Genomic DNA, 23869 nt, shown 5'->3' on the forward strand with positions numbered 1-23869 from the left:
GTGATGCTTACTGTAATATCTTTAAATGTCATCGGTTTCACAGATAAATACAAAAAATAAATAGTGAACTATATTAAAAACATAGAATGCAAATTGCTGTGTTACCGGAGACGTACTTAAAAAGAACTCAATGTGTAAATTTGATAAAGAAAGGTTTTCAGGATGATTATTCAGCAAAATGCCTTGAGCAAAGGAAAAGAGGAGTACTTATATTATTTGCAAGAGGTGAACCCATTAGTGTTGGAGGATAAAAAGATAATAATAGCAGCTTTGTAGTCCTCACAGGCTATTGGCAAGGGAAGAGGATTAAACTGGTATGCATTTATATTCCACCTAAAACTGCTATAATGGAGCTTAAGAAAATTCTGGGGGAAATAACCAGTTTTCAGCAAGGAATATTACTTGTAGGTGGAGACTGGAATGTGATCTGCACCAGTGAAGATGTGTCTGGAGGACTAAGAAGGGGAAAGTATAACAAAGGAGGGTAGATTTTCAAAGAAATTCATGGAAGTATTTGGCATGGAAGATGTGAATGCAGTAATAGGAGTTTAGAGGGAATTTACATATTATTCCCTAACATGTAAAAACTGTGCTAGGCTAGACAGAATTTACATTTCACAGGAACGTGTATTTAACTGAAGGTTTTGATATACACCCAATAACTATTTCAGATCATGTGCCAATAATTACTAAAATAAAAACACTGGGTAATGAAATAAAAATGAGCCACTGGCGCTTTACCACCAATATATTGAAAAGAGAAGAATTTAAGGAATGGGTAGTGGAGATTAATCAGGAGCTGTTAAAGAAGATAGAAATTTCTTCTGAAAATATACCTAGGGAGTTGGATAAAGTTAAGCTAGAGTTTAAAAATATGGTGGAAATAAAAGAAAGGGTGTTATGGTTAAGAAGTGATAAGAATTATTTAGAGACTGACTAATGTTAAAGTATTGCAGAACAGGGGGAATTTCACAGAACAAGAAGAGGATCAACTGCAGAATGCTAAGCAGAAAATAAGGAATTACCTTGATAATATGCAGAAGTTTAGAAATACTGCTGTTAAGCAACTGTTTTTGATAATAACAGTAGGGCACAAAAACTTTTAGCATGTCTCAGACAACCGAAAGTTGAAAAGGCTGTCGCCAAGCTTAAGGAGCCTATGACAAGGAAGGTTACGAGATCCTTTAGAGGTATTAGAAATATTTCATCAACTCTATGAAAGTCCATATAAAGCAGTGAAATATGGAAATCAAGAAAATATATGAATGGAAATGCTTGTGGATAGACTGAACATGCCAAGGTTCGAGGAAGATGAGGCTGAATTACTAACAGGACAGGAGGAGATGAGATAAAAGAAAAACTGAAGGGTTATTTCAGAGCTACACAGTTAAGGCTCTTATGCATAGCTTAATTTATAGTGGAAAGGGATGATGTTGAAACAGGGTGAAGCTCAAAAAAACAAGGAGAGATTGGGATTTTGGATGCAAGCCTTTAAGGAGAATAACAATAATCATACAGAATATTACATCCATAAAGTAGCAAAAAGTATTCTAAGAACTAACTCTTCCAAATGTAAAAACTGGCAAAAACACAAAGAAGGAAGCAGCGAGGACACAAAAAACACTGTTTATTCCAAATATAGTAAGCGCTTTCGTCGGTGATAATCCACTAACTTCTTCAGACAATTTTATTGTTGACATTCCTATATGCAATGTTAAGCTCATTAAGACTAACCAACTTATATACATCAGAAACCAAGTAAGTTTGCATTCTATCTAATTAGTCAAATTGGTCCATGAACACCAAACCTCCACCTTTATTGGGTTTCATGACCCGAATGTTACAAGTGTTTAACAGGTCAATAAAATCCAATTCATCCTTAAAGGTATAATAAAAAAATATAAATAATATCTCTAAGGATAAATTGGATTTTTAACATTGCATATAGGAATGTCAACAATGTACTCAATGATTTGTTCCTCGAAGGTAGTACTGGTATAGAAACTCTCCAATATTAAATTATGCCAGCTCCTATTTTACCGACACTATTTGGGTCCCCTAAATTGCATAAGGATATTTACAACCCCCCATTTAGACCCATAGTTGATGGGAGAGGTTCTGTTACATATGAATGTGCAAAATATGTTGACCACAAACTGAAACCTTTTGTCAAGTCTGAACCACAAATTTGCCATGATTCATGGAGTTTTCTTGACAGTATCAATAACCTAGAGTTTAAGGATGACTTCATTTTTCTAATGGTTGATATTAAAGACGTTTATACAGTTATTCCCCATCTATTGGGCATTGATTGGGTCAGAGAATTTTTACATCTAAAAGGTATGAAAAATAATTACACCAACGTCATTGAAACCCTTTTGGAAATGGTGGTAACTAATATTTTTTTGTGGTTTAATTGATCGATCTTTTTACTAAAGAGTGGAATTGCAATGGGGTCACTATGTGGCAGTAGTTTTGCTAACTGTGTCATGGCTTTTTGGGAGAGGACTTTCTTGTTTAAGGATTTACTTTTCAAGGAAAATGTCTGGTACACAAGGTACCAGGATGACATGTGTTTCATCTGGAAAGGTGATGTACACCTAACTGAAACCTTTATTACCAATATCAAAATTTTTACTTCCTTCTTGGATTTTACATTTCCAGATAGGGATAACAGACATTAATTTCTTGGATGTACATATAAGCAAAGACAACCTCAGTCAGAGATATAGAACCACTGTTTACCGTAAGCCTGCTTATTCGAATGCCTTTTTACATTTCACAAGTAGCTATCCATTTCACCAGAAAAAGGCAATAGTTAAAGGGCAAGCGGTCAGGGCTGCTAGAATGATCTCTAGCTATGACAACTTTACAGACAAATGTACACTATTAAAATCCATGTTTCTAAAAAGAGGGTACCCATTGGTATTCCTTGACACTATATTTGAAGAGGTTGATAGGAAGAGACTGTTGGGCCATTTTTGTCCAATTGTCTGTAAAGGTTATGAGCAAGAACACGCTGGATGGATAGCAACCAGCACAGTGACAGTAGATCATCCAACTCCTAATATAGCCAGTAGATTTATTACAACATTTTCTTTGGATTCTAAAAACATCAGAGACATTCTTATCAAAAATTGGTCTTTTATTTCTGAAGACAATAACCTCACCAAATTAGGGCAAGTACCACTTATGACTTTTCAAAGAGGGCCTAATTTAATGTGCCTAGTGGAGAGAAATAAAAGTAACAAGCGAGGAAAAGGCATGATGAAATGTGGTAGATGCCCACAATGTAAATTTATTAAAATAACAAATAAAGTTAGCATTAGGAATAAAATGTACCATATAATGGGTAAGTTCAACTGTGAGTCTCGGGGGGTTGTGTATGCAGAAATCTGTGCCTCTTGTGAAGCTTATTACTTCGGGAAAACTGAGAGAAAAATTAGACAAAGGTTGTATGAACACCTTTATAGCATTGGTAAGAATATTACTACCAATGCTTTGCGAGGCACATTTTAGAACACCCCAACCATAGATTCAAATTTGTTGTTCTACAACAAGTAAAACACAACATTAGGGGTGGATCTTGGGAGCTAAAACTTGAGGAGTGCGAACTAAAATGGCAAGTTCATACGTCAGCACACATACACCCAGGCCTTAATGATTGTATATCTATCAAATGCCTTCTTAAGCTTAAGGCTCTTGGTATATAGGTATCTTCGATAAGGTATTGTAGTTTATCTCCCTATGCTTCTTATGAAGTGCTATTTGTATATGAATTACTTATACATATAATTAATTCTCTTGCATATCTTTGTATGTATTTTCCAACACCAAAAAAATTAATTTAGTCTTTGGTGTTTTGCTAGTATGAATTCAATGTTGTTTTTTTATGTGCACTGTTGGATTTAAATGTTTGTTTTTATACATATAACTTTGGCCATATGCTTTGGTACACAAGATGTAGGTTGATTTATATTTTAATTTTTTTCTGGGTTGGCTGTGTAGTTTAGAAAGCAGTACTAAGTAAGGTTTAATACTGTTAGTTTTATTATTATTCTAGTTTTTAAAGCAAGTTGTACTCATGATGGTGCACCTTTAATTATATACAATGTACTTGATTAATTAATCAATTATGTGATTCAGTATTATTTAAGATGCAGTATGTTGTGATTTTAAAATTGTCTGAAGAAGTTGGTGGATTATCACTGGCGAAAGCGCTTACTATATTCGGAATAAACAGTGTTTTTTGTGACCTCGCTGCTTCCTTCTTTGTATTCTAAGAACTAAGCCAACATGGGAATGGAGAAAGAAGATTCTGCCGATAGGGATGAATGTAATTAAGGATATAAACAATAAGCAAGAGGGGGCTGAAATTTATTGTAGAAAACTGACAAAGGAACCAAGGTATTGTAAGCAAATAACTAGAGAGGGAAAAGTAATAGAATGGGAAGAGGCTAAGAATTTATTTGGACTGCAAGTTGCAGATTGCCTTCCCTGTCAAGGATTGATATCGGAGTATAGGCAAAGAGCAAGAAATGGTTGGGGGTCCTAAACGAAAGACCAGCACTGGTAGAGTTTTTAGTAGAATGCAGAACAGAAGTTGCTATTAAAAATGGAATAATTAGTTATATAAAACATTCAGTGAGAACTATAGGAATCAATCAGAGGAGGTTACAAAGTAATAGGAAGAGAGATTGGATAAGCAATTCACAAAGAAACAATGGGAGGATAGATGTATGTCTTCAAAATATGCAACAAAATCTAGAGGATTTAGGACTTTTGCTTGGAGTTTACTTAGACATTTTTTTACCCAAAGTAGACTCCAGAGAAATTTTCCTCAGGTAGACAGCAAATATTGGATGTGCGATGAGGAAGAAAGAGGAACATATGGGAGTGTGGTATGTGGTGGGTTGACAGACTTTAAGGATTCCCTGTAGGATGCACTGTCGGAGATGCTGGGTGGGGAGATTGGTGTGATGAGGGAGATGATTTTTCTGAGCTATGCTACAGAATTGGAATTGCCTAGACATGGTAAGGCCTTGCTGTGTCCAATAATGGTAGCTGCCAAAAAAGCAATTTCTAGAAAATGGAAATCAAAATCTAAACCGACTGTATTAGAAGCAGTGAATATAGTAACAGAGATAAAACAACTGGAATTAAGATGTTTAGAAAAGGGTAGGAGCAAACTACATAGGAAAAAATGGGAATTGTGGGAACAATACATACCAGGGATGAATGAGGTTTAAAAGAAGGCAGGACTTAAATGAACTATGTAATGTTTGTCGGTGCAGTTTGTTTTCATTTATATAAATGTATGATTGCTTAGGTCGTAAGTGATGGTCTCTGTCGGTGCAGTTTGTTTTCATTTATATAAATGTATGATTGCTTAGGTCGTAAGTGATAGTTTAATAAAGATGTTTCTTGTTTAAAAAAGGGGCAGGAATTGACTAACATATAATGTTGCTTAAGTTATATGATACAGTATATAGCAATATATGTGAAGTATAATGTTTGTTAATGTTAATTTAATATAATTTGATTACTTTTGTATAAATGTAAATTTGCCCATGCCATAAGTGATAATTCAATAAAAGGGTTTAAAAAAACTAAAAGGTAATAGGCTGTAATCTTGGGTTGTTGAGATTGGGATGGGATGTTAAAGTATACAGATAATATATGTAGAGCTGATATGTTTTCTGTGGGTTCCTAGTAGAAAAACGAAAGTCCAAAATATCGAATGGCTGTATATGCGAAAATGCAGTTCATCGATCTGTTTTTTTTGTGAGATCGTGGTACAATGAAGATCGAGAAATTTGCCCTTTCCTCACTGTAGTGCGATCTCGGAGTTGGTATATCTAATTAGCGGGGGGTGAGGGGCGATGCAGCCCCCCACAATAAAGGTTTCGAAGTATGGCATTTTCGCTGTTTACAACGTTCAATTTTATGAACTTTCATTCATATAATATAGACCCTTTTCTCTTACTTTTGCAGAGTAAAATATCTGGATTCAGTCCCTTGGCTTAATCTAATAACAGGTTTTAAGTAGACACTGAATGTAATGAAAAGTTTCCTTTAGCAATAAATGTTCAGCATGTCTTTTAGCAGCCTTCCAAAAAAAAAAACAATGTATTATTTCTGTCATCACCTACAGAATTTGTCAGTATTGATCGGACTTCAGTTTGATTTTTTACTTAAGTACATAAATTGTTGTGAGTTATTGTTGGAAAATGGAATGCTGATGTGAAAATCCCATTGATTATATTCTAAGTATTCAAACTTTAAATTAACTTTAAATTACAATCTTTCCTTTCCCCATATTAGCCTGAACATCCTAAACCTGGGAAACCATATCGGGGAACAATACGCACAGCTTACCTTCCAGACTGTCCAGAGGGCAAGAAGGTGCTTGAACTTCTTCAGAAAGCATTTAATCAGGGTCTCATCTTTACCATCGGAAAATCTGTGACAACTGGTGAAGAGGATGTAGTAACGTGGAATGATATTCACCACAAAACTCATAGAACTGGTGGGCCAACAAGGTAAGCATTAAAAAAAATCTTGCCATTGCTGAAAGCATAGATAGGTAGATAGATAGATACATGTGTGACTGTTTTAGAAGAAACTACAATAGATCTTTCCCTGTTGCCAAATATAGAGGGAATAGAGAGAAATTACTTTTAGTATAGCTGCAATTAAGGTCAGTCACAGTAGTTGAATTGCAAAATATATGTAACAGCTTGTAGATCAACTATGTAATCTACACTGATGGGTGTACAGCGTGGCTCAAAAGGATTTGTAGCTCTTGCTTACACTGCATTTGCTAAGTCTTAGTGAAGAACAATGGCAGTATCTCAAAGCAGCATGTGTAGAGGCTATGGAACAAGTCTGCAGCTGAGACAGATTTTGAAATAAGGTAAATAAGGAAAGCTTATGCTAGATTGCAGATGTCCAGGAAGTCATCAAAAGAAAGAAGGAGTGCAGGAAGGAGTAGGAGATAGAAAAGATGGACCAGGCTAAGAGGGAATGATGGTTAGCTAACAAAGAGTACAAGAGAACAGTCACAGTGTCAATAAAGAAAATCGTGATTAGACACCATCCATCAGGGATGCCAACAACAATCTACTTACCAGTCCAGAAGACCTCAAAGACAGATGGAAAGAGTATTTCTAGAAACTTCTGAATAAAGAACAACCCACAAAAGCTGTTCTCTTCCATGCACAGCCTACAATGAAAGAGGAAGACTACCCTGGAAGAAGTAATAAAAGCACAACAGAGAATGAAGTCAAGGAAAGCTACAGGGCCAGATGAAGTCACAGTAGATATGATCAGGATGTTGAGTGAGTTAGGGGGAAAAATGACCTTTGGTTCAATTAGCAACTCATGCGTCTGACAAAGCAGCAAGGAGGTCTCGAGTGTGCTCATCTTGGAGTGGGAGGTAGTTATGCAGGCATTCCTTTTGACATCCCTGGTGTTGACTGGAGTTTGACTTATCGTGGCATCAAGACAGATGACTGGAGAATAAGGATTCTAGTAGCAGACTGAAAAAACAAAGAAAACATTCACAACTGTACATAGGTGGCAAACTTCTGGCACACTGCATGAAAGTGTTGGAGAGGGTGATTGATAACCATATATGCAAAGTATATATGCAAAGTAGCAGGAAGTAAGACTGACTATGAGCAGATCAAAATGCAGCACAACTGACCTGATGTTTGCAGTGAGATACTGAAGAAGCAGCCGAAGATGAGGAGAGACTCCAACTGGACAGTCAAGTGACTTGAAGTAGCATGTGACAGGGTCCCAAGAAAGCTAATTTGGGCAGTTCCATGATGGTTCCAGGACTCAGAAACATTGGTTGAATTAGTGGACACTGTATACAGTGACTGAATAACACAAGTACAGACAGTATTTGGACTCGGAGAGGTTCCCAGTGGGAGTGGATGTGCAACAGGGTTCATCTCTATGCCCACTGGTCTATATATTGGTGATTTACTACAATAGTAAACACGTAACCGAGTGCTTTTCTGCAAAATCCAAAATGGAGCTATGACAGCTCCAAATAAAGGCTGCATATCATGTAGTAAGCATGCCAATGACCAAGTATAAGGCCATTGGCATTGCAAACAATACAAAAAATAAAAAAAAATCAACTTGTATTTTTTTTAGCCGATCTCAGCTGTTTAAGCATAGGGCAGCAACGCGCAAACGGAATTAGGGGGAAAATAAACCTAAAATAAGCATTCTAACTAAAATCAGTGTTCTGCCATGCAAGTCACTGGCAGGCAGAAGACAACCTGGCTAGTGAGTAGTGGTTGCTAAGGGGGGAGGCTCAGTGTGAGACATGTAACTATGCATTAGCAGGCAATCCTATGTAAATGAGGGGAAGGATAATGAATCCCAGTTTTCCCCAGCATGCAAGTCAGGTCCCAACAGTGTAAGAGTAGGAATAGCTTGGTGAAGCCTAGGAGGTAGGTGACATCATGGGGGTGTGTGTCAGGCATACTGTAAGCAGATTGGAGCCCTGTGGCTGTGGTCTGCGCGTAGATTAGCACAGCTAAGCAAGGGGCTGTGTCTAAACCTGGCTAGTAGTCTTTACAAAGCCTAAGTGGGTGTGAGTGCCACGCACCGGGTTTTACAGGAGGGAAACAGAAGTTAAACAGGAAATAGCAGCAATGTGCACATTTGAGTACTCTGTTTGTGCGGCGTGCCCCCGGGCTTAAACAGGAAGCCAAAGGGAAGGGAAAAACAGCAGTAGGAAGGTAATCAAGGAGTACTAGCTTAGCTGGCAGGTGAAATGTATCAGAATCAGCCAATTACACAGGCAGCAGACCAGCCCAGAACACTACTATAAACTATGCAAACACCTACCCATCTGTTTTTTCCCAGACTGTACACCACCGGTGTAAACAAGCGGGGAACATTTAACACTCACAACAGCAAAATGTTAGGGGTTGCAATAGCTATCATTCAACTTGTGCAAGAGGCTGAGGGTGGTGAGAATGTGAATGCTGCCGAGCAACCCACATTGAGGAGACGGAGAAGAGTGTACAGACCCAGGGTAACCTACCAAGGGCTACATGAGCTGGAGATAGTGGAGTGCTGTAGGGTGGACAGGGACCTCCTACAGCAAATTGTTGAGCTGTACCAGCCACGCCTGATGCACAGAACTAACAGAGGGGAACCCATTCCAGTGGATACCAAGGTATGTGTAGGCCTAAGAATACTAGCTACAGGTACCTTCCAAAGGCCAACTGGGAATATGGGGATTTCACAGGCATCAGCATCCAGGGTCCTGCACCAGTTCCTGGATGCCATACCAGCACATGTCGGTGAGCACGTATATTTCCCAAACATCCGTGAGGCGTTGGCCAGCAATATATGTCTCTTCCACCAAATTGCAGAATACCCTGAGGTAGTTGGTGCAACACGCATATGCATCAAATCACCACCCGGTGAGTGGGGTAGAGTCTACATCAACCGCAAGAGCTTCCCCTCCATCAAATGCCAGGTCGTCTGCGATGCCCAAGGCATAATAATGCACGTATGTGCTGGCTGCCCTGGAAGCTATCACAATTCCCACATCTGACATCTGACGCAGCTGTACCACAGATTTGCCAATGGGGACATCCCACACGGTCACCTAGTGGGGGATGCTGGATACGCACTGGAGCGTTGGCTGATGACACCCATCAGAAATGCACACACACCCAAACAAGAACTCCATAATGAGGCACACGCACAAACAAGAATCATAATAGAGCTTGTGTTTGGGATGTTCAAGTCACGGTTCCAGTGCCTGGACACATCCGGTGGAGCCTTGCAGTACTCACCAGCTACATGTACCCAAATTGTCCTTGTATGTGCCATGCTGCACAATATGATCCTGCAGAGACAGCTGCAGCCGGAACAGCACAGGGCAGGGCCACACAGCCCCCCCACCATTGCCAAGGACTGCACAGGCCCAGAGTGACTTGGAGGAAGAACAACCTGAGCCTGCCCCAGTAGGCAGAAGGATGCATACCCAGTATGCCCTGGCCTTGGCAAAGAAGCAACACATAGCACATACACTGACATGGGAGGGGCCCAGGGAATAACACCTCTCTGACTCTTACATACAGTAAAAGGGATGCCAAACATTACACTACCTGTGCCTAACCATGTGTAGGGAGTGTACTATGCGCATCCAGCATAGGCAGCCCTGCAGCACCACCCTCAATACTGGGACACCCTCTAGGTAAGTGACTCACACATGCCAGTCGGTGGGGGGGGGGTCACATACCCAACAACAGTCACAGCCAGCAGGACAGGTGTTGACAAACACAAACAAATGCTGTACTATGGCCTCTGAATGAGGCCTATGGGTAACCTCCCCCCAGGCCAACACAGACAGAGTACAGCAGGCCAGGCAGTGGGATGTCAGTTGTGAAGGCTAGGAAGTCAGAAACTAATATGTAGGTAATTAAAAGCCAAGATCTGTAGTACACTGGTATGCCTCTAGCCAGCACGCTAGGTAAGACTACAGACTGAAATGGAGTACCCGACATACCAGTACAGTCCTAGCAAATTTGTACAAGTGTTAGGTGTGCCCTTCCCATCCTACGTAGACGTATAGTAACAGTCAGGTGTTCCCTCCCCAAACCTGTGTAGAAATAGTCTGGTGCCCCCCCCCCCCCACTATGCCGAAATGTAGCAACAGTCAATGCCAAATGATCGATGGATAACCTGATGAGGCAGCATGCTACCTGTCGGTGTACAACACAAAGGTCAGTACTGCAGTACAAACTACCTGGACTTGATACACACATGCAATACAGATGGCCATACTGGGCATGCTCACACACTTAAACACATGAAGGCCATGTCTGCAAACAACAGTGGACTAGATTGTTAGTGCAGACACGTCACTATGCACCACTCATGTCTTGCACACACAGTGGATAGGAATACAGACATATATGTAAGGACAACACACTATAATAACCTAAAGGTAGATGGACATAGGTGTGTGGAAGAGGGTGACCGTGACAAGGATCCATCCAGGCCTGTCCCACCCAGCACACAGCCAAAGGGCCCCAAACACATGAGGTGCAGATGTCACTCACTGCAGATACTAGCCACCAGTATCTGTCAGCATTACAGACTATGTGGTGCACGTGCTAGCTGTGCAACATGACTGTACAAGGAAGTAGTCATCTAGCAGCTGTATACACGTACCTGTGAAATAGGACCCTGTGTGTGTCCGCATGTGGTGTGTCAACCCCTAGATGAATGGGTTATGGCTCATGCACACACTGCCCTCCCCATAGCCCTACTATGACAAGCCTGCTGAGGTCATCCAATGTGAAATACACCTTTGGGAGAGTTGTAGCCCAGTAATCTCCATGGCACATCCCATAACTGCATACTGCCATAGTGTGATAAGCTAGCTAGGTAGGAGTTCAAATCCCAGACTTGGCAACTGTGAGAGTGTGTGTGAGAGTGTGTGTGAAAGTGTGTGAGTGTGTGTGTGTCAGTCTGACTGTGTAGAGAGCAATGCTTTTTAGGGTAGTCACACTCCCAACAATTCAAATGCTCAACCTTGGCAAGGCTGCTGATGTCATCCAGCTAAAAATACACCTCTGGGAAGGTTGTAGCCCAGTAATCTCCTAAAGTGTGTCCTGTAACTGCATACTGCTGTTGTGTGATAAAGTAGTTAGGTAGCTGTTGTAATCCCAGACATGGCAAGTGTGTGTGTCTGTCTGACTCTGTCTGAGTAGAGAGCAATGCTTTTTAGGGTACTCACACTGCGTACAAGTCATATACTCAACTTTGGCAAGGCTGCTGATGTCATCCACCTAGAAATACACCTCTGGGAAGGTTGTCGCCCAGTAATCTCTATAGCTCTTCCTGTAACTGCGTACTGCTGTTGTGTGATAAAGTAGTTTGGTAGCTGTTCTAATCCCAGACATGGCAAGTTTGTGTGTGTGTATGTGTGTGTGTGTGTGTGTGTGTGTGTGTGTGTGTGTGTGTGTGTGTGTGTGTGTCTGTCTGACTCTGTGTAGAGAGCAATGCTTTTTAGGGTACTCACATTGCCTACAAGTCCAATACTCAACTTTGGCAAGGCTGCTGATGTCACCCACCTAGCAATACACCTCTGGGAAGGTTATAGCCCAGTAATCTCTGTAGTGTTTGCCATAACTGCGTACTGCTGTAGTGTGACTTAGAACTGTGTTAGGGTTCCACCCCCACCCATGTCGGTTGTGGATGTTTTGTGTGTGTTACAATGTCTGTGTAGGGAGCAATGCATTTTAGGCTAGTCACATGCAGTACATTTCAAATGGCCTACTTTGGCAAACCTGCTGATGTCATTCATTGTGAAATACACCTTTGAGGAAGGGGTTTCCCAGTAATCCCCGTGGTGCACCCTATAACAGCTCCATGTTGTAGTGTGATATAGACCTCTGTTAGAGGTTCTATACCCACACATGTCGGTTGTGGATGTTTTGTGTGTGCTTCACTGTCTGTGTAGGGAGCAATTTATTTTAGGCTAGTCACATGCAGTACATGTCAAATGGCCTACTTTGGCAATCCTGCTGGTGTCATTTAGTGTGAAATACACCTTTGGGGAAGGAGTACTCCAGTAATCTCCATGGCGTGTACTATAACTGCATAGTGCTGTAGTGTAATAAACGTGTTAGGTAGGGGTCTACTTCTAGACATGACAGGTGTGTGTGTGTGTGTGTGTGTGTGTGTGTGTGTGTGTGTGTGTAACTCATATCCTGTGTGGAGGTGGTTGTGAGTGTGTGACACCTGTGGCCAATGTGGAGCGGATTTTGCATATTTCTTATATGGTGGCCCTTCTGTATATCACAATGTCCACAGTACAGGGATAACAGATGTGAAATAGCTGAGAAGCTGGGGTGCAAATTCATACCCATACATGTGACATCAAGGTCAGGCAATCACAGTTAGCAACCCCAGTATTACCCAGAGCACACTCTCAACCATGTCTCATATACACACACATGCCTAGGCAACAGCCAATATGTGGGTAATACACTGCACATTGGCCACTGATAATAACTATGGAGTGATAGTGGGCTACAGAGGGCATGGCACCCTGTCCCATCTGTCCAATATGCACGTACATGCAGACAGTGCACCTCCCCCATATTCCCCAATGGACACCTGCAACACCTGTGGTGCCATCACATGTGACCCACAAAGGACATACCATGTCTGACAACATGCCCTGTATGGACAGATGCGACTGACACCAGGGAATGCCACTAGCATGCTATCAGTGTAGGTGCAGGGTAAACCTGCTGCCCATTACCAGTACCAGCCATAGGTGGACAGGACTGGCATATCTGATGATAATCTGTGGTCACAACATGGGCTAGACACCCCAGGTACAGTTCCACATGTCAGTGTACATGCATGTGGGAGGTGTGCACATCCTAGACACCATGCATGTCATGGACTAAGGAACACTTACATGGCAAGTGATGCACAGCATTGGCCACACACAGTAGTCACCCAGGTGACTGGATAGAGGGATACAATACCCACCTGTGTGGGAAAATGCAGAAACTACAGCCCTGAGCCACAGTGCAAACCATTGTCATGTGGCCTGATGCCAAAGTAAACCTATCTCCTAGCCTTATATAGCCGGCTGGCACAGTCGACCACCACACACCTGTGCAGACATGCACCCATGCTTGTCAGTACTGGCACCATGTGTGTGTGTGTTGCATGGTGCGTATGTTCAAATCCACACTTACTACAACCCCCACTGGCATACTGAAGCATGCTGTCTGATGATGTCAAGTCACCTCCTCATACCCTTTGCCCATACAACCTCCGTATGACTCATGTGGTGCATGTGATACCTGCACAGTGATGTGTTGTGGCAATCCCACTACTAATGAGATGTACTCCTGGCCCTGCCAAGTGTATCAATGTGTGTGCGTCCCTGTGAGAGTGTGGCTGTGTTGACGCTGGCACCTGTTCATGTGGACAGGCACGTGTACGTCACCTACCATATAGCTACTGTATCCCTGTTGCAGATGTCACATCACATATATGTTCTGAGGGCTCCAAAACAGGTAACCCATGTGGCACATCCAATAACTGCATAGAACTGTGGTAGCACAACTTAGTCATCAGGGGTTTGATACCCTGTGCTGGTAGGTGTGTGACACAAACATGCTTAGGTTTTACTCTCTCACCCCTCCCTGACTTTGCCTCTGTCTGCCTCTCCCACTCCCTCTCTGGTGGATGTATAGACCTACACCTGCTTTGCTTAGGCAGCAGCATGTGTATTTTAAGTGATGCTCATAATAAGCTGATGGCCTCTGCACAAGCAGATTGAATGTGGAACAGCTGTGGTAACATTCCCATAGCCAATTGCATTTAAACACACTCCAATATCTAAGAACATCATGTTGGTGTTGGCCCTTTTCATTCACTGTGAGCATGAACTAGATCTGCTGTTTGGCAAACAGCATCTCAGATGGATTGGGGAGTTACCTCTAACAACATACACTGTGGAAACAGGCCAACACCCAGGAGGGGATGTGCCTTCCCTGACTACAGACTGTAAGTGCTGCTATACTGCAGTTGGAGTAATGTTGGTTTAACAGTGTGTGTGTGTGTGGATATGGCTGTCTTACATGTCTGAATACCTGCCACGTTAGTTCTATGTTTATGAGGAATCATCATCTGCAGACCTGGGCAGTGTGTTGTGCCTTTAGTTTCATGTGTTACCCATGGAGCATCTTTCTGTGGACTGCAGAAGGTAGTGTGAGGATTGCAGTCTGTAGATGGTGAGAGCCGTGACAGTTACCGACTACATATCCCTCATAGGACATATGTTGCAACAAACCCTGTTACAACAGTAAATGTATGAGGTTATCACAGCAACATGTCAATACTGGCCCTGTTTATGTGCTTCCAGCCACAACTCTCAACCTCTGTACATATGTCATGCATGAAGAGGTGCATATGTGCTGGACACCATAATTAGTGTCATCATATCTGATAACAAGCCAGGGAGATATCCGACTGCTACACAAGTTATGTACAGTAGGGGTAATATTTGATGACATAACCTGGACATACTGTGGTTGTTTGTACAGTACTGAGGTTTGTGTACTTAGGGTGAATGTTGACAGTGTGTGTATTGTTAATATGTACCTTGGCCTGAGTACAGACTGTGGTAGTTGTCAACGTCCTATGTCCCATCTTATCTGATGTTACATGCTGCTCCACTGTATGTTACTGTATTGGCTTACATGTTTGTAGGGCCATACACACACATGTCCCATACCATAGTCAGCCATCAGAGCAAACTGTGTAGTGGCCCAGTATATGTAGGGTTAGTGTGCGAGTGGCACATATGAAGATGGTGTTGAACAGATGGTCCATATACTGTAATATTATGCTAGTTTGCCATATGTGGCTGTGGCTGTGTTCTCACTGCTTGTTTTATGCACTTTCACACAGGTGTATCTTACCTGTGCTGTGACATGCCTGTACAGCCTGTCATATATGCAGGTAAATGTGCATTCCCCCATAGGAAATGTAGGCTAGTGTTGAGTCAGCCTGCCTGTAGCCTGCACAGTGCATTGTTACATGCCTAGTAGCTTAGTGTACTTACCCAGTGAGATGTCATGTGCAGATAATTGCCAGATGTACTGCTGCTGGGCCTCCCTTAACAGTCATGTATGTCAGACAGAGCAGTGGGATGCTATACAGCTGTATGTCAATATCTAGTGGGTAGTATATGGCAATGGCACCCCTGTACCATTAGTTATTACATGTCAGGCCAGACAGGGGTGTGTGAATGCATAACCTATGGTGGCATATGTTTACCACTTGTTGTGTATACCCATCTACATGGCTGTTAACATCCATATTGTCAGGCATGGTACACATGTTTTGCACTAAGGGGTTCTGTGTATACTTCTGGACTGTACAGAGTGTCAGAATGTCCACACATATTGGCCAATATCTCCGCTGCAGTCGACAGGGGCAGTATGTGCTAGCAGTGGTACGTTACTATGATGTCCTTAGGGTGTCTGTCAATAGCCAATGGCACACGTGGAAAGCAGATGTGACCTCCCACACACACCATGTCTGTGAAGACAATCCCAGTTACAGTAGCAATAGTATCTAGAACTGTAATGGTACACACAGATTTTCCATTACTGCAAACCTGTGTGTGGTGTTATTTACTATGACCTCTCTGTGTGAATATGTTGCAGGCAATGATTGTCATTTGTATGGGTGGCCCATAGCAGGCAATGATTGTCATTTGTATGGGTGGCCCATACAGTATCCAGTTGTTCAGGTGTGAACTGTAGGCTTAGTGGCTGTTCCATATTTTGTGCACCTTCTACATATGTATGTCTGCGTGTGTATGTGTAGTCATATGTATATCTATGTAAATATGTAATTATATATATAGTTATATCTGTATCTGTATCCTGGGGATGTTGATAGCTTCCACATTTTACAATTCCTATGGGAGCCAGACTGTACTGCATGATATGTTACCAATACTAGCCTGACATCATACAAGTGGGATGTAGTACTGTTAACATCTTGTGCCCATGTCATGTCAGGTCCTTGTTATGGGATCTGCAACACTTGGTAGTGTATTGCAGGCCGGACTTGTTTGGGTGGGGGGGTATGCCTATTCGTACAAGACATATATTGTTTGGGGCTTCTCAACCCCATTAACGGTGCATGTGGACATGTCTGTTTTTGTTAATCTACCATTGCTATTTACAGATGTATGGCCACATATACCTATATAGATATCAGCTTACATATGTATGATTATGTCCGTATATACCTACATAGCTATATATCTGCATACATATATGTACCTTGCTGTGTATATGTACACATATAGGTGCATATATATGTGTCAGTGTAGGCATTTGTATGAATATATGTTCATATATATGTGTATATATATATATATATATATATATATGTGTGTGTGTGTGTGTGTATATATATATATATATATATATATGTATATATATATATATATATATATATATATGTGTAAATATTTCTAAATATACATATTTATATCTCTATGTATATAGATATGTTGTATCTGTGTAGATATTAATATATTTACGCACACATACATCTAGATGTTGGTATACATTCTCTGTACTCTTGCATGACTGGGCTGGATGATATGTTTCTGACATCAGATTTATCTATATCTGTCATGGCTTAGTGGTAAATCACTTTGTGTATGGTGTGCAGGGTCCTTGGTTTGAGCCTTGCAGAGGCTGTTTATTTTGTTGTTGGGCAGAACATGGGCCGTTGGATACAGAGTGATTAAGGCACTTTAAAGCAGTTGTAAGCGGTTGTGCACAGGTTTGCGTGATGGTAAGCACTGCTAACTTCCAGTTACACTTTCTTCTACTCAGTTAGCTTCCATATTGCTTAATCTGTATAAAAAGTGATTACCCCTGTGCAGATGCATCATGCTTACTAGTGCTTACATATGCTTACTACAGCTTATTTGTGCTTAAACCTGCTTACTAGTGCCTTATTCATTATGACACTGACACTTCACATTTGCATTTCCTGCAGTACTCCAGTTCATAAATAGTGGGTTTTACAACAAAACTATTGGTCATAACGTGCTTTGCCATGTAAACTAGACTGTGCTGCAGTGGAACTCAAACCGGAAATGCCTGCTTGTTAGGCGAATACTCTGCCCAAGTCACACTATTGCTTACATCCTTGAGGCGGTCCGATTAGAACCGCTCCATCCAACACCGGCATGCCTCGACCCATAATTTCATACCCATCATCACCCCCGCTTCTCCTCCATGCAGTCATCCTTTCTCTGGGTGCAGGTCGGGTCTAACCACACCACTACACACTGCCCACTCTCCACTTCTCAGGACCCATCACATACGTTGTCTCGACACATGGATCATCAGACTTCCCCAACCTTGTAGTCCGAGAACATACGTGCCAAGCCATTGCACATCTGTGTAATGCCAGGAACCCAAACATGCCTTGTCCCACAAGGGATGTTCTTGTCTTTATTTCAAGATTAGACTTGATGGGTCTCTTCCACTGGTACTATCTTGCCTGTAGTTTGGGAAGCAGTGGTTTGTTTACTTTTTTTGTGTGTTTGTATGTTTCACCTGTTTGGCTGTGGGAGGGGGATATCGGTATGTGTAACACATATGTTGATTGAGACCCCTCACCCCCCATTGTCGGTGCCTGTGGTCATATATGACATTCTTATGTGCTGTATCATATCTGTAGATATATATCTTTTTATATATACACACACACACACACACACACATACGACATGAAGATGTATGGATGTCTGTATATGTATATGTGAATATTTTTATATTTGTATGTATGTATGTATGTATATATATCTATATGGATCCCCTACACTACACCGACACACCACAAACCCGACAACCAAAACACCGACACCATACAATACCAGCAGTCCACATTACCGAGCACCATAACACGGACTCACAAAACACACACAGAAACATCTACGTCAACCACATCAAGCATTCTTACACACTACTACACAAAATTACACACATAAACTAAACTATCACAACTAAAACATAAACAAGAATGTACCTGCAAATCATACACATCCCACTACACTGCAACATCCCATAACGCCATTACCCACGTAACTCCCACATACCTTTAACCTACCCAATACCTACATAAAACAATTAAACCTATACAAAACAAATACTTACAAAAACTACAATATACTCTACTGTACTCATCCCCCTACTTATATATACCAACTCCGAGATCGCACTACAGTGAAGAAAGGGCATATTTCCCGATCATCACTGTATCACGATCTCACTGTTTAGACTTACCAGCAAAACTTCCTGGACTCCACTAGGCAACTGCTGTATGTGGGGAAATTGTCGGTGAAATGCCATGTCGCTATTCTGGCATTTCAGCATTCTGTGCTGTCGGTCGTCTGGTGTCAATATTGTGCTTGTTGGTTAAGTGGGCTGTCGGTGTACTGAAGTAGACCCATATATATATATATATATATATATATATATATATATATATATATATATATATATGCATATGTAATACAGAGAATGAGAGGTATATATCTGTTTAGTTATAGATATTTATACACACACATACACATACATCTACATATTTAGCTACATGTCCTGTAATGTTGAATGGTATTGCTGGATGCTATGTTTGTGAAAACATCAGGGTTATGTATATCTGCAATGGCTTAGTGGTAGATCACTTTGTGTATGGTGTGCAGGGTCCTGGGTTCGAGCCTTGCAGAGGCTGTTTATTTTGTTGCTGAGCAGAACATGGGCCGTTGGATACAGAGTGATTAAAGCACTTTAAAACAGTTGTAAGCGGGTTTGTGTGGAGCTCAGCAGTACTACCTGTTACGGTTTCTTACACTCAGTTAGCTTCTACTTTGCTTAATCTGTGTAGGCAATGCTTACCCCCATGCAAATGCCTTTAAACATGCTTACAAGTGCTTATATATGCTTACTAATGCTTATTTGTGCTTAAACATGCTTACTAGTGCCTTATTCATTATGACACTGACACTTCACATGTGCATTTAATGCAGTACTCCACTTGACATTTAAATGATATTTCATAGGTTATACAGCAAAAAATGTTCATATACAGATGCCACATGGAAAATGGAATGTGCTGCAGTGGGACTTGAACCAGGAATGCCTGCTCGTAAGGCGAGTGCTCTGCCCACTACACAATTGCTATACTGCTTAATTTGCATATATCTTCCTTGTTATCCTCTTCAGCCATTTAAGCTGCATTGACCTAGCTAAGTGATGGGCACACCCGCGCACTTACGGTTAGCTTTAATCGGGTTTTTTTAAACAATAACAGGGTTTCTTCTTTTAATTTATATGTCCTGTTGCTGTTGTACACATGGGGGACTGTTGGTGGAGATATGAGGACACCTATGAGTGATCTCGCTCATTTCTTAACAGCTTCTGCTGTTCTGCATTGCAGGTGCATGTTTATTCTGAGAGCTCTGCTCTCAGACATGCCACCTGCACTCGTACACGCTCTGTGTAAGCCTAGAAGCTCGGGCAGCCCGCTTTCATTATTATGCATGGTGCACTGCCGTCCTGCTCCTACATGGGCACTTCTGTGCAGGACTAAGTTGGTCTGCACGGAAGAGTAGTGAATCCGGGGGTATGTCTTCACTTAGAAAAGTTTATAATTATCTTTTTCACACACACACACACACACACACACACACACACACACACACACACACACACACACAGTAATCTGTTTGCCTGTGTCTTTCTGGTTTGGTCCTATATACAGTTTTTGTGGGACTTTTTTGGGTGTATATACATAAACATGCAAATGTACTTATAAACTTGTATTTATATATAATGTTTTGCGTGTGTGTGATGTAGTATATATTATGCATGCATGGTACATGCATGTATGTATATAGTTGAATTGACACCTATTGAAACTTGTTTTATTGAAATTTTCCTCGTTCTTTATTTTTTTGCAGTAGGACTGTGCCCCCTTGCTCTACAATGTGGGTAATGTTCATCATGTTTCACTGTTGCAGTCATTACACTTGGGTTATCCTGCTGGCAGGCTACCCGCAGTCGGCCTGAATTCCAAAGTCCTGGTCCGGCGTCGGTTGCTGTCGCCTCTTCCCTGACGTCAGTGCGCCAGGGGTATAAAAGATGCAGCTGACACCATTTTCTTCTTTCTTTCTTGCCGTGCGGTGCCCGAAGCAAAAGCAGTTCGCAAGTGCCGGTCGGCCGACTCCTGAGATTTTCGAAATTGAATTTCAGATCTGAAGTCTTCTATAAAGCTAAGTACCCCGTTGGGGAAACTTTTCTTGCTCCAGTCCGATGTCAGAAAAAGTTAACAATTGTATTTCTTGTGGGAAGCAAATACCTCATAAGGATTTTCATTCTTACTGTATTCCTTGCCTAGGCCCTGACCATGATGTTGCTAGTTGTCGGTTTTGTGCTAGATTCAACCAACGCACTATTAAGCGTCGGTACGATTTTGCTTTTCATTACTTTGGCCGAAGGTTTACTATATAATGCCGTCGGAACATCCGAAGACCGGAATTCTTAAAAAGCGCAAGGAAAAAGAAAAGGACAGGCATCCGAGGTCCAAAACCAATGACGAAGCCTCTTCTAGGCCAGTCGCCGGTTCTCAGTCAGGTGCTTTCGCAGCCCCTGACACCCACTACCTCAGAGCCACAGGCCGCCTCTGACTCCTACGTGGAGACAACTAGGCCTCTGGATACTCAAGGTATTGGGCCTTTGGAAAATAATCCCTCAGATGGGTCCGGAGCCGCTGAGCAGGCATCGGCTTATGAGGGTGTTTTCAGACCTACACTGCTTTATATCAAGCCAACTTCAGCATCCAAGACAAAGACTAAAACAGTTTTAAAGACAAGGAAACAAGTACAAGTACAGCATTCTCCAGGACAAACTTCCATGCCTAAAAACAGATGCTGAAAATGGCCGAAGACCTAATTACTTTGATCAGGGGTTCCCATCCCCCTCCTGATAAGAGGCCTAGGCAAAATACTGAATATGACTCCTGTGATCAGGTTTCCATTTCCTCTGACTCCTCTTCAGAACAGGGATCCTCTATTCCTCCCTATGAGGATTCTGATGCTGAAGAATCTATTCCTTTAGCTTCATCTCCTGAGGATTACTCATTTGGGGAACCCCTGCATACCATGAGGGAGCATTTCCACTGGGAGAGCCAAGATTATTCAGATTCTACGAAAAGGCTCAGAGACTTTCTTCTATTACCTCAGCACAGACATCTTGCTATTCCACCTGTTCTAGACATTGTTGATTATGTATTTTCAGAGTCCGGCCTGTCTCCCGACTCTCTTCCTCCTGCGCCTGTTAAGCCAGACAGATACTACAGGGTTCCAGATTCTCATAAATTTCTATATAAAAACCCTGTTGCTGACCCAGAAACTATTTCTCAGGGTCCCAAAGGGGTCAAGGCTGCTACTGCAAAAAACCCTGTCTCCTCAGATAGAGATTCTAGGACACTGGACAGATGGGGGAAAAAAGTTTACACTTCTGCTACCTTGGCTGTAAGGGCTTTAAATTGTCAATTTCATATGCTTAAATATCAGCAATACTTAATGTCTCTGTTAAAACAGAAAATGTTGACAAATTCTGAATGTTCTGAGAACAAGGAATTGCAGGATTTATTGCATGCAGCTGAACAAGTGGGAAAAACTAATAAAAAACAGTGACCAATCCCAAACGGGACTACTAAAACAAACGAAAATCATAAAAATACAGCCACTGAGGATGAACACAAATATGAACAGTGATATCAAGTTTAATAACACAAGTAAATCACGAAGCGCTTTCACCAGAAAATACTGGCTTCTTCAGAGTGATTCTAACAAGTAAAATAAGTCACATTTACACTATCAATCAAATGCTGATAGGTGTAATTAAAAAGTTTTACAACCTATCTACAACAAGTGTAACTAACCCAAATGTAAGTGGTTTCTCTTCGTTTAGAGAGGAAATACAACCCGGAAATACAACCCGTACACGTAATGAACTACCTCTACATTCTTACACACTGTTTGTTAAATATTAAACATTCACCTTCGTTAAATAAATACAAGCAATACGTATCAAAAATTGTAAAGATTGAACAGTAATGCTCATAATATACTTAAATAAAATAATCATAAAGTATGCACATAAAATTAAATCTGATTAGCTTTAAATTTTAAAATAGGCATCAAAGAGACACTTTCGTTTAAACCAGGAGGTTTCAGGGCATTCAACCTAAGTTGCCACTCAGTCTCTAAGACACCTACTTTGTTGACAATGTCACCACCTCTCTCAGTGTTTGTGATGCGATCTATCACAAAAAACAAAATTTTTTAAAAATTTGAGCATGTGGTAGTGTGCAGATATAGTGCGTTATGAACATCCTTTCTCTTAATAGCTCTCAAATGCTCAGATATCCTATCCTTTAATCTGCGTATAGTCTTGCTAACGTAAAACGCCTCACATGCTGTACAAGAGGCTACATAAACAAGACTTTTAGTGTTGCAATTACAAAACCCTGGGCATGCTATGGTGTATTTGTAATCAGTGACACAAAGGTAAGAACCCTCACCGATAAATATACACCATCTACATGCCCCACATTTTTTCATACTAGATTTTTTGTTGGATTTAACCTCTTTTGATTGGATTGTTTTTAGAACGAGGTTACCCCCTGAAGTTATTACTTAATATTAAAAAAGAAGTCATGAAGAAAAGGGTAACACACTTTATTCCTATATTAAAAAACAAGGCCAGAACGATTGATGCTGTAAAAGTAGAAAAAAATGGAGCATTTTCTGTTTTAAAATACGACAGGTCACAGGAGCTTGGTGCAAGTTTGAGAAACCTGTGGAGGTCTTGTTTAAGTGACCACAACAAGGAGATTTTGGGCAAGGAACCATTGATTCTATACAGTAGAGGTGAAAACATCGTCAATGTTAGAGACTGAGTGGCAACTTAGGTTGAATGCCCTGAAACCTCCTGGTTTAAACGAAAGTGTCTCTTTGATGCCTATTTTAAAATTTAAAGCTAATCAGATTTAATTTTATGTGCATACTTTTATTATTTTATTTAAGTATATTATGAGCATTACTGTTCAATCTTTACAATTTTTGATACGTATTGCTTGTATTTATTTAACGAAGGTGAATGTTTAATATTTAACAAAAAGAGTGTAAGAATGTGGAGGTAGTTCATTACGTGTACGGGTTGTATTTCCTCTCTAAATGAAGAGA

At 41.1% G+C, this 23869-nt stretch overlaps 1 protein-coding gene across 2 annotated transcripts in view; it reads left to right on the top strand.

Annotated features, from left to right (window-relative positions):
- The window catches only part of LOC122806882 (probable E3 ubiquitin-protein ligase DTX3), a 355810-nt gene that overhangs the window by 280673 nt on the left and 51268 nt on the right, over positions 1-23869 (top strand). For both annotated transcript variants that reach the window (XM_044077663.1, XM_044077672.1), the window contains one exon: positions 6325-6542. In XM_044077663.1, the coding sequence (XP_043933598.1) occupies positions 6325-6542 (218 nt within the window). The remainder of the gene's footprint in view (positions 1-6324; positions 6543-23869) is intronic.

The sequence above is a fragment of the Protopterus annectens genome, chromosome 1.part1, assembly GCF_019279795.1.
Source record: "Protopterus annectens isolate FY-2018-M chromosome 1.part1, PAN1.0, whole genome shotgun sequence".
Classification (NCBI taxonomy): Eukaryota; Metazoa; Chordata; order Ceratodontiformes; family Protopteridae; genus Protopterus; species Protopterus annectens.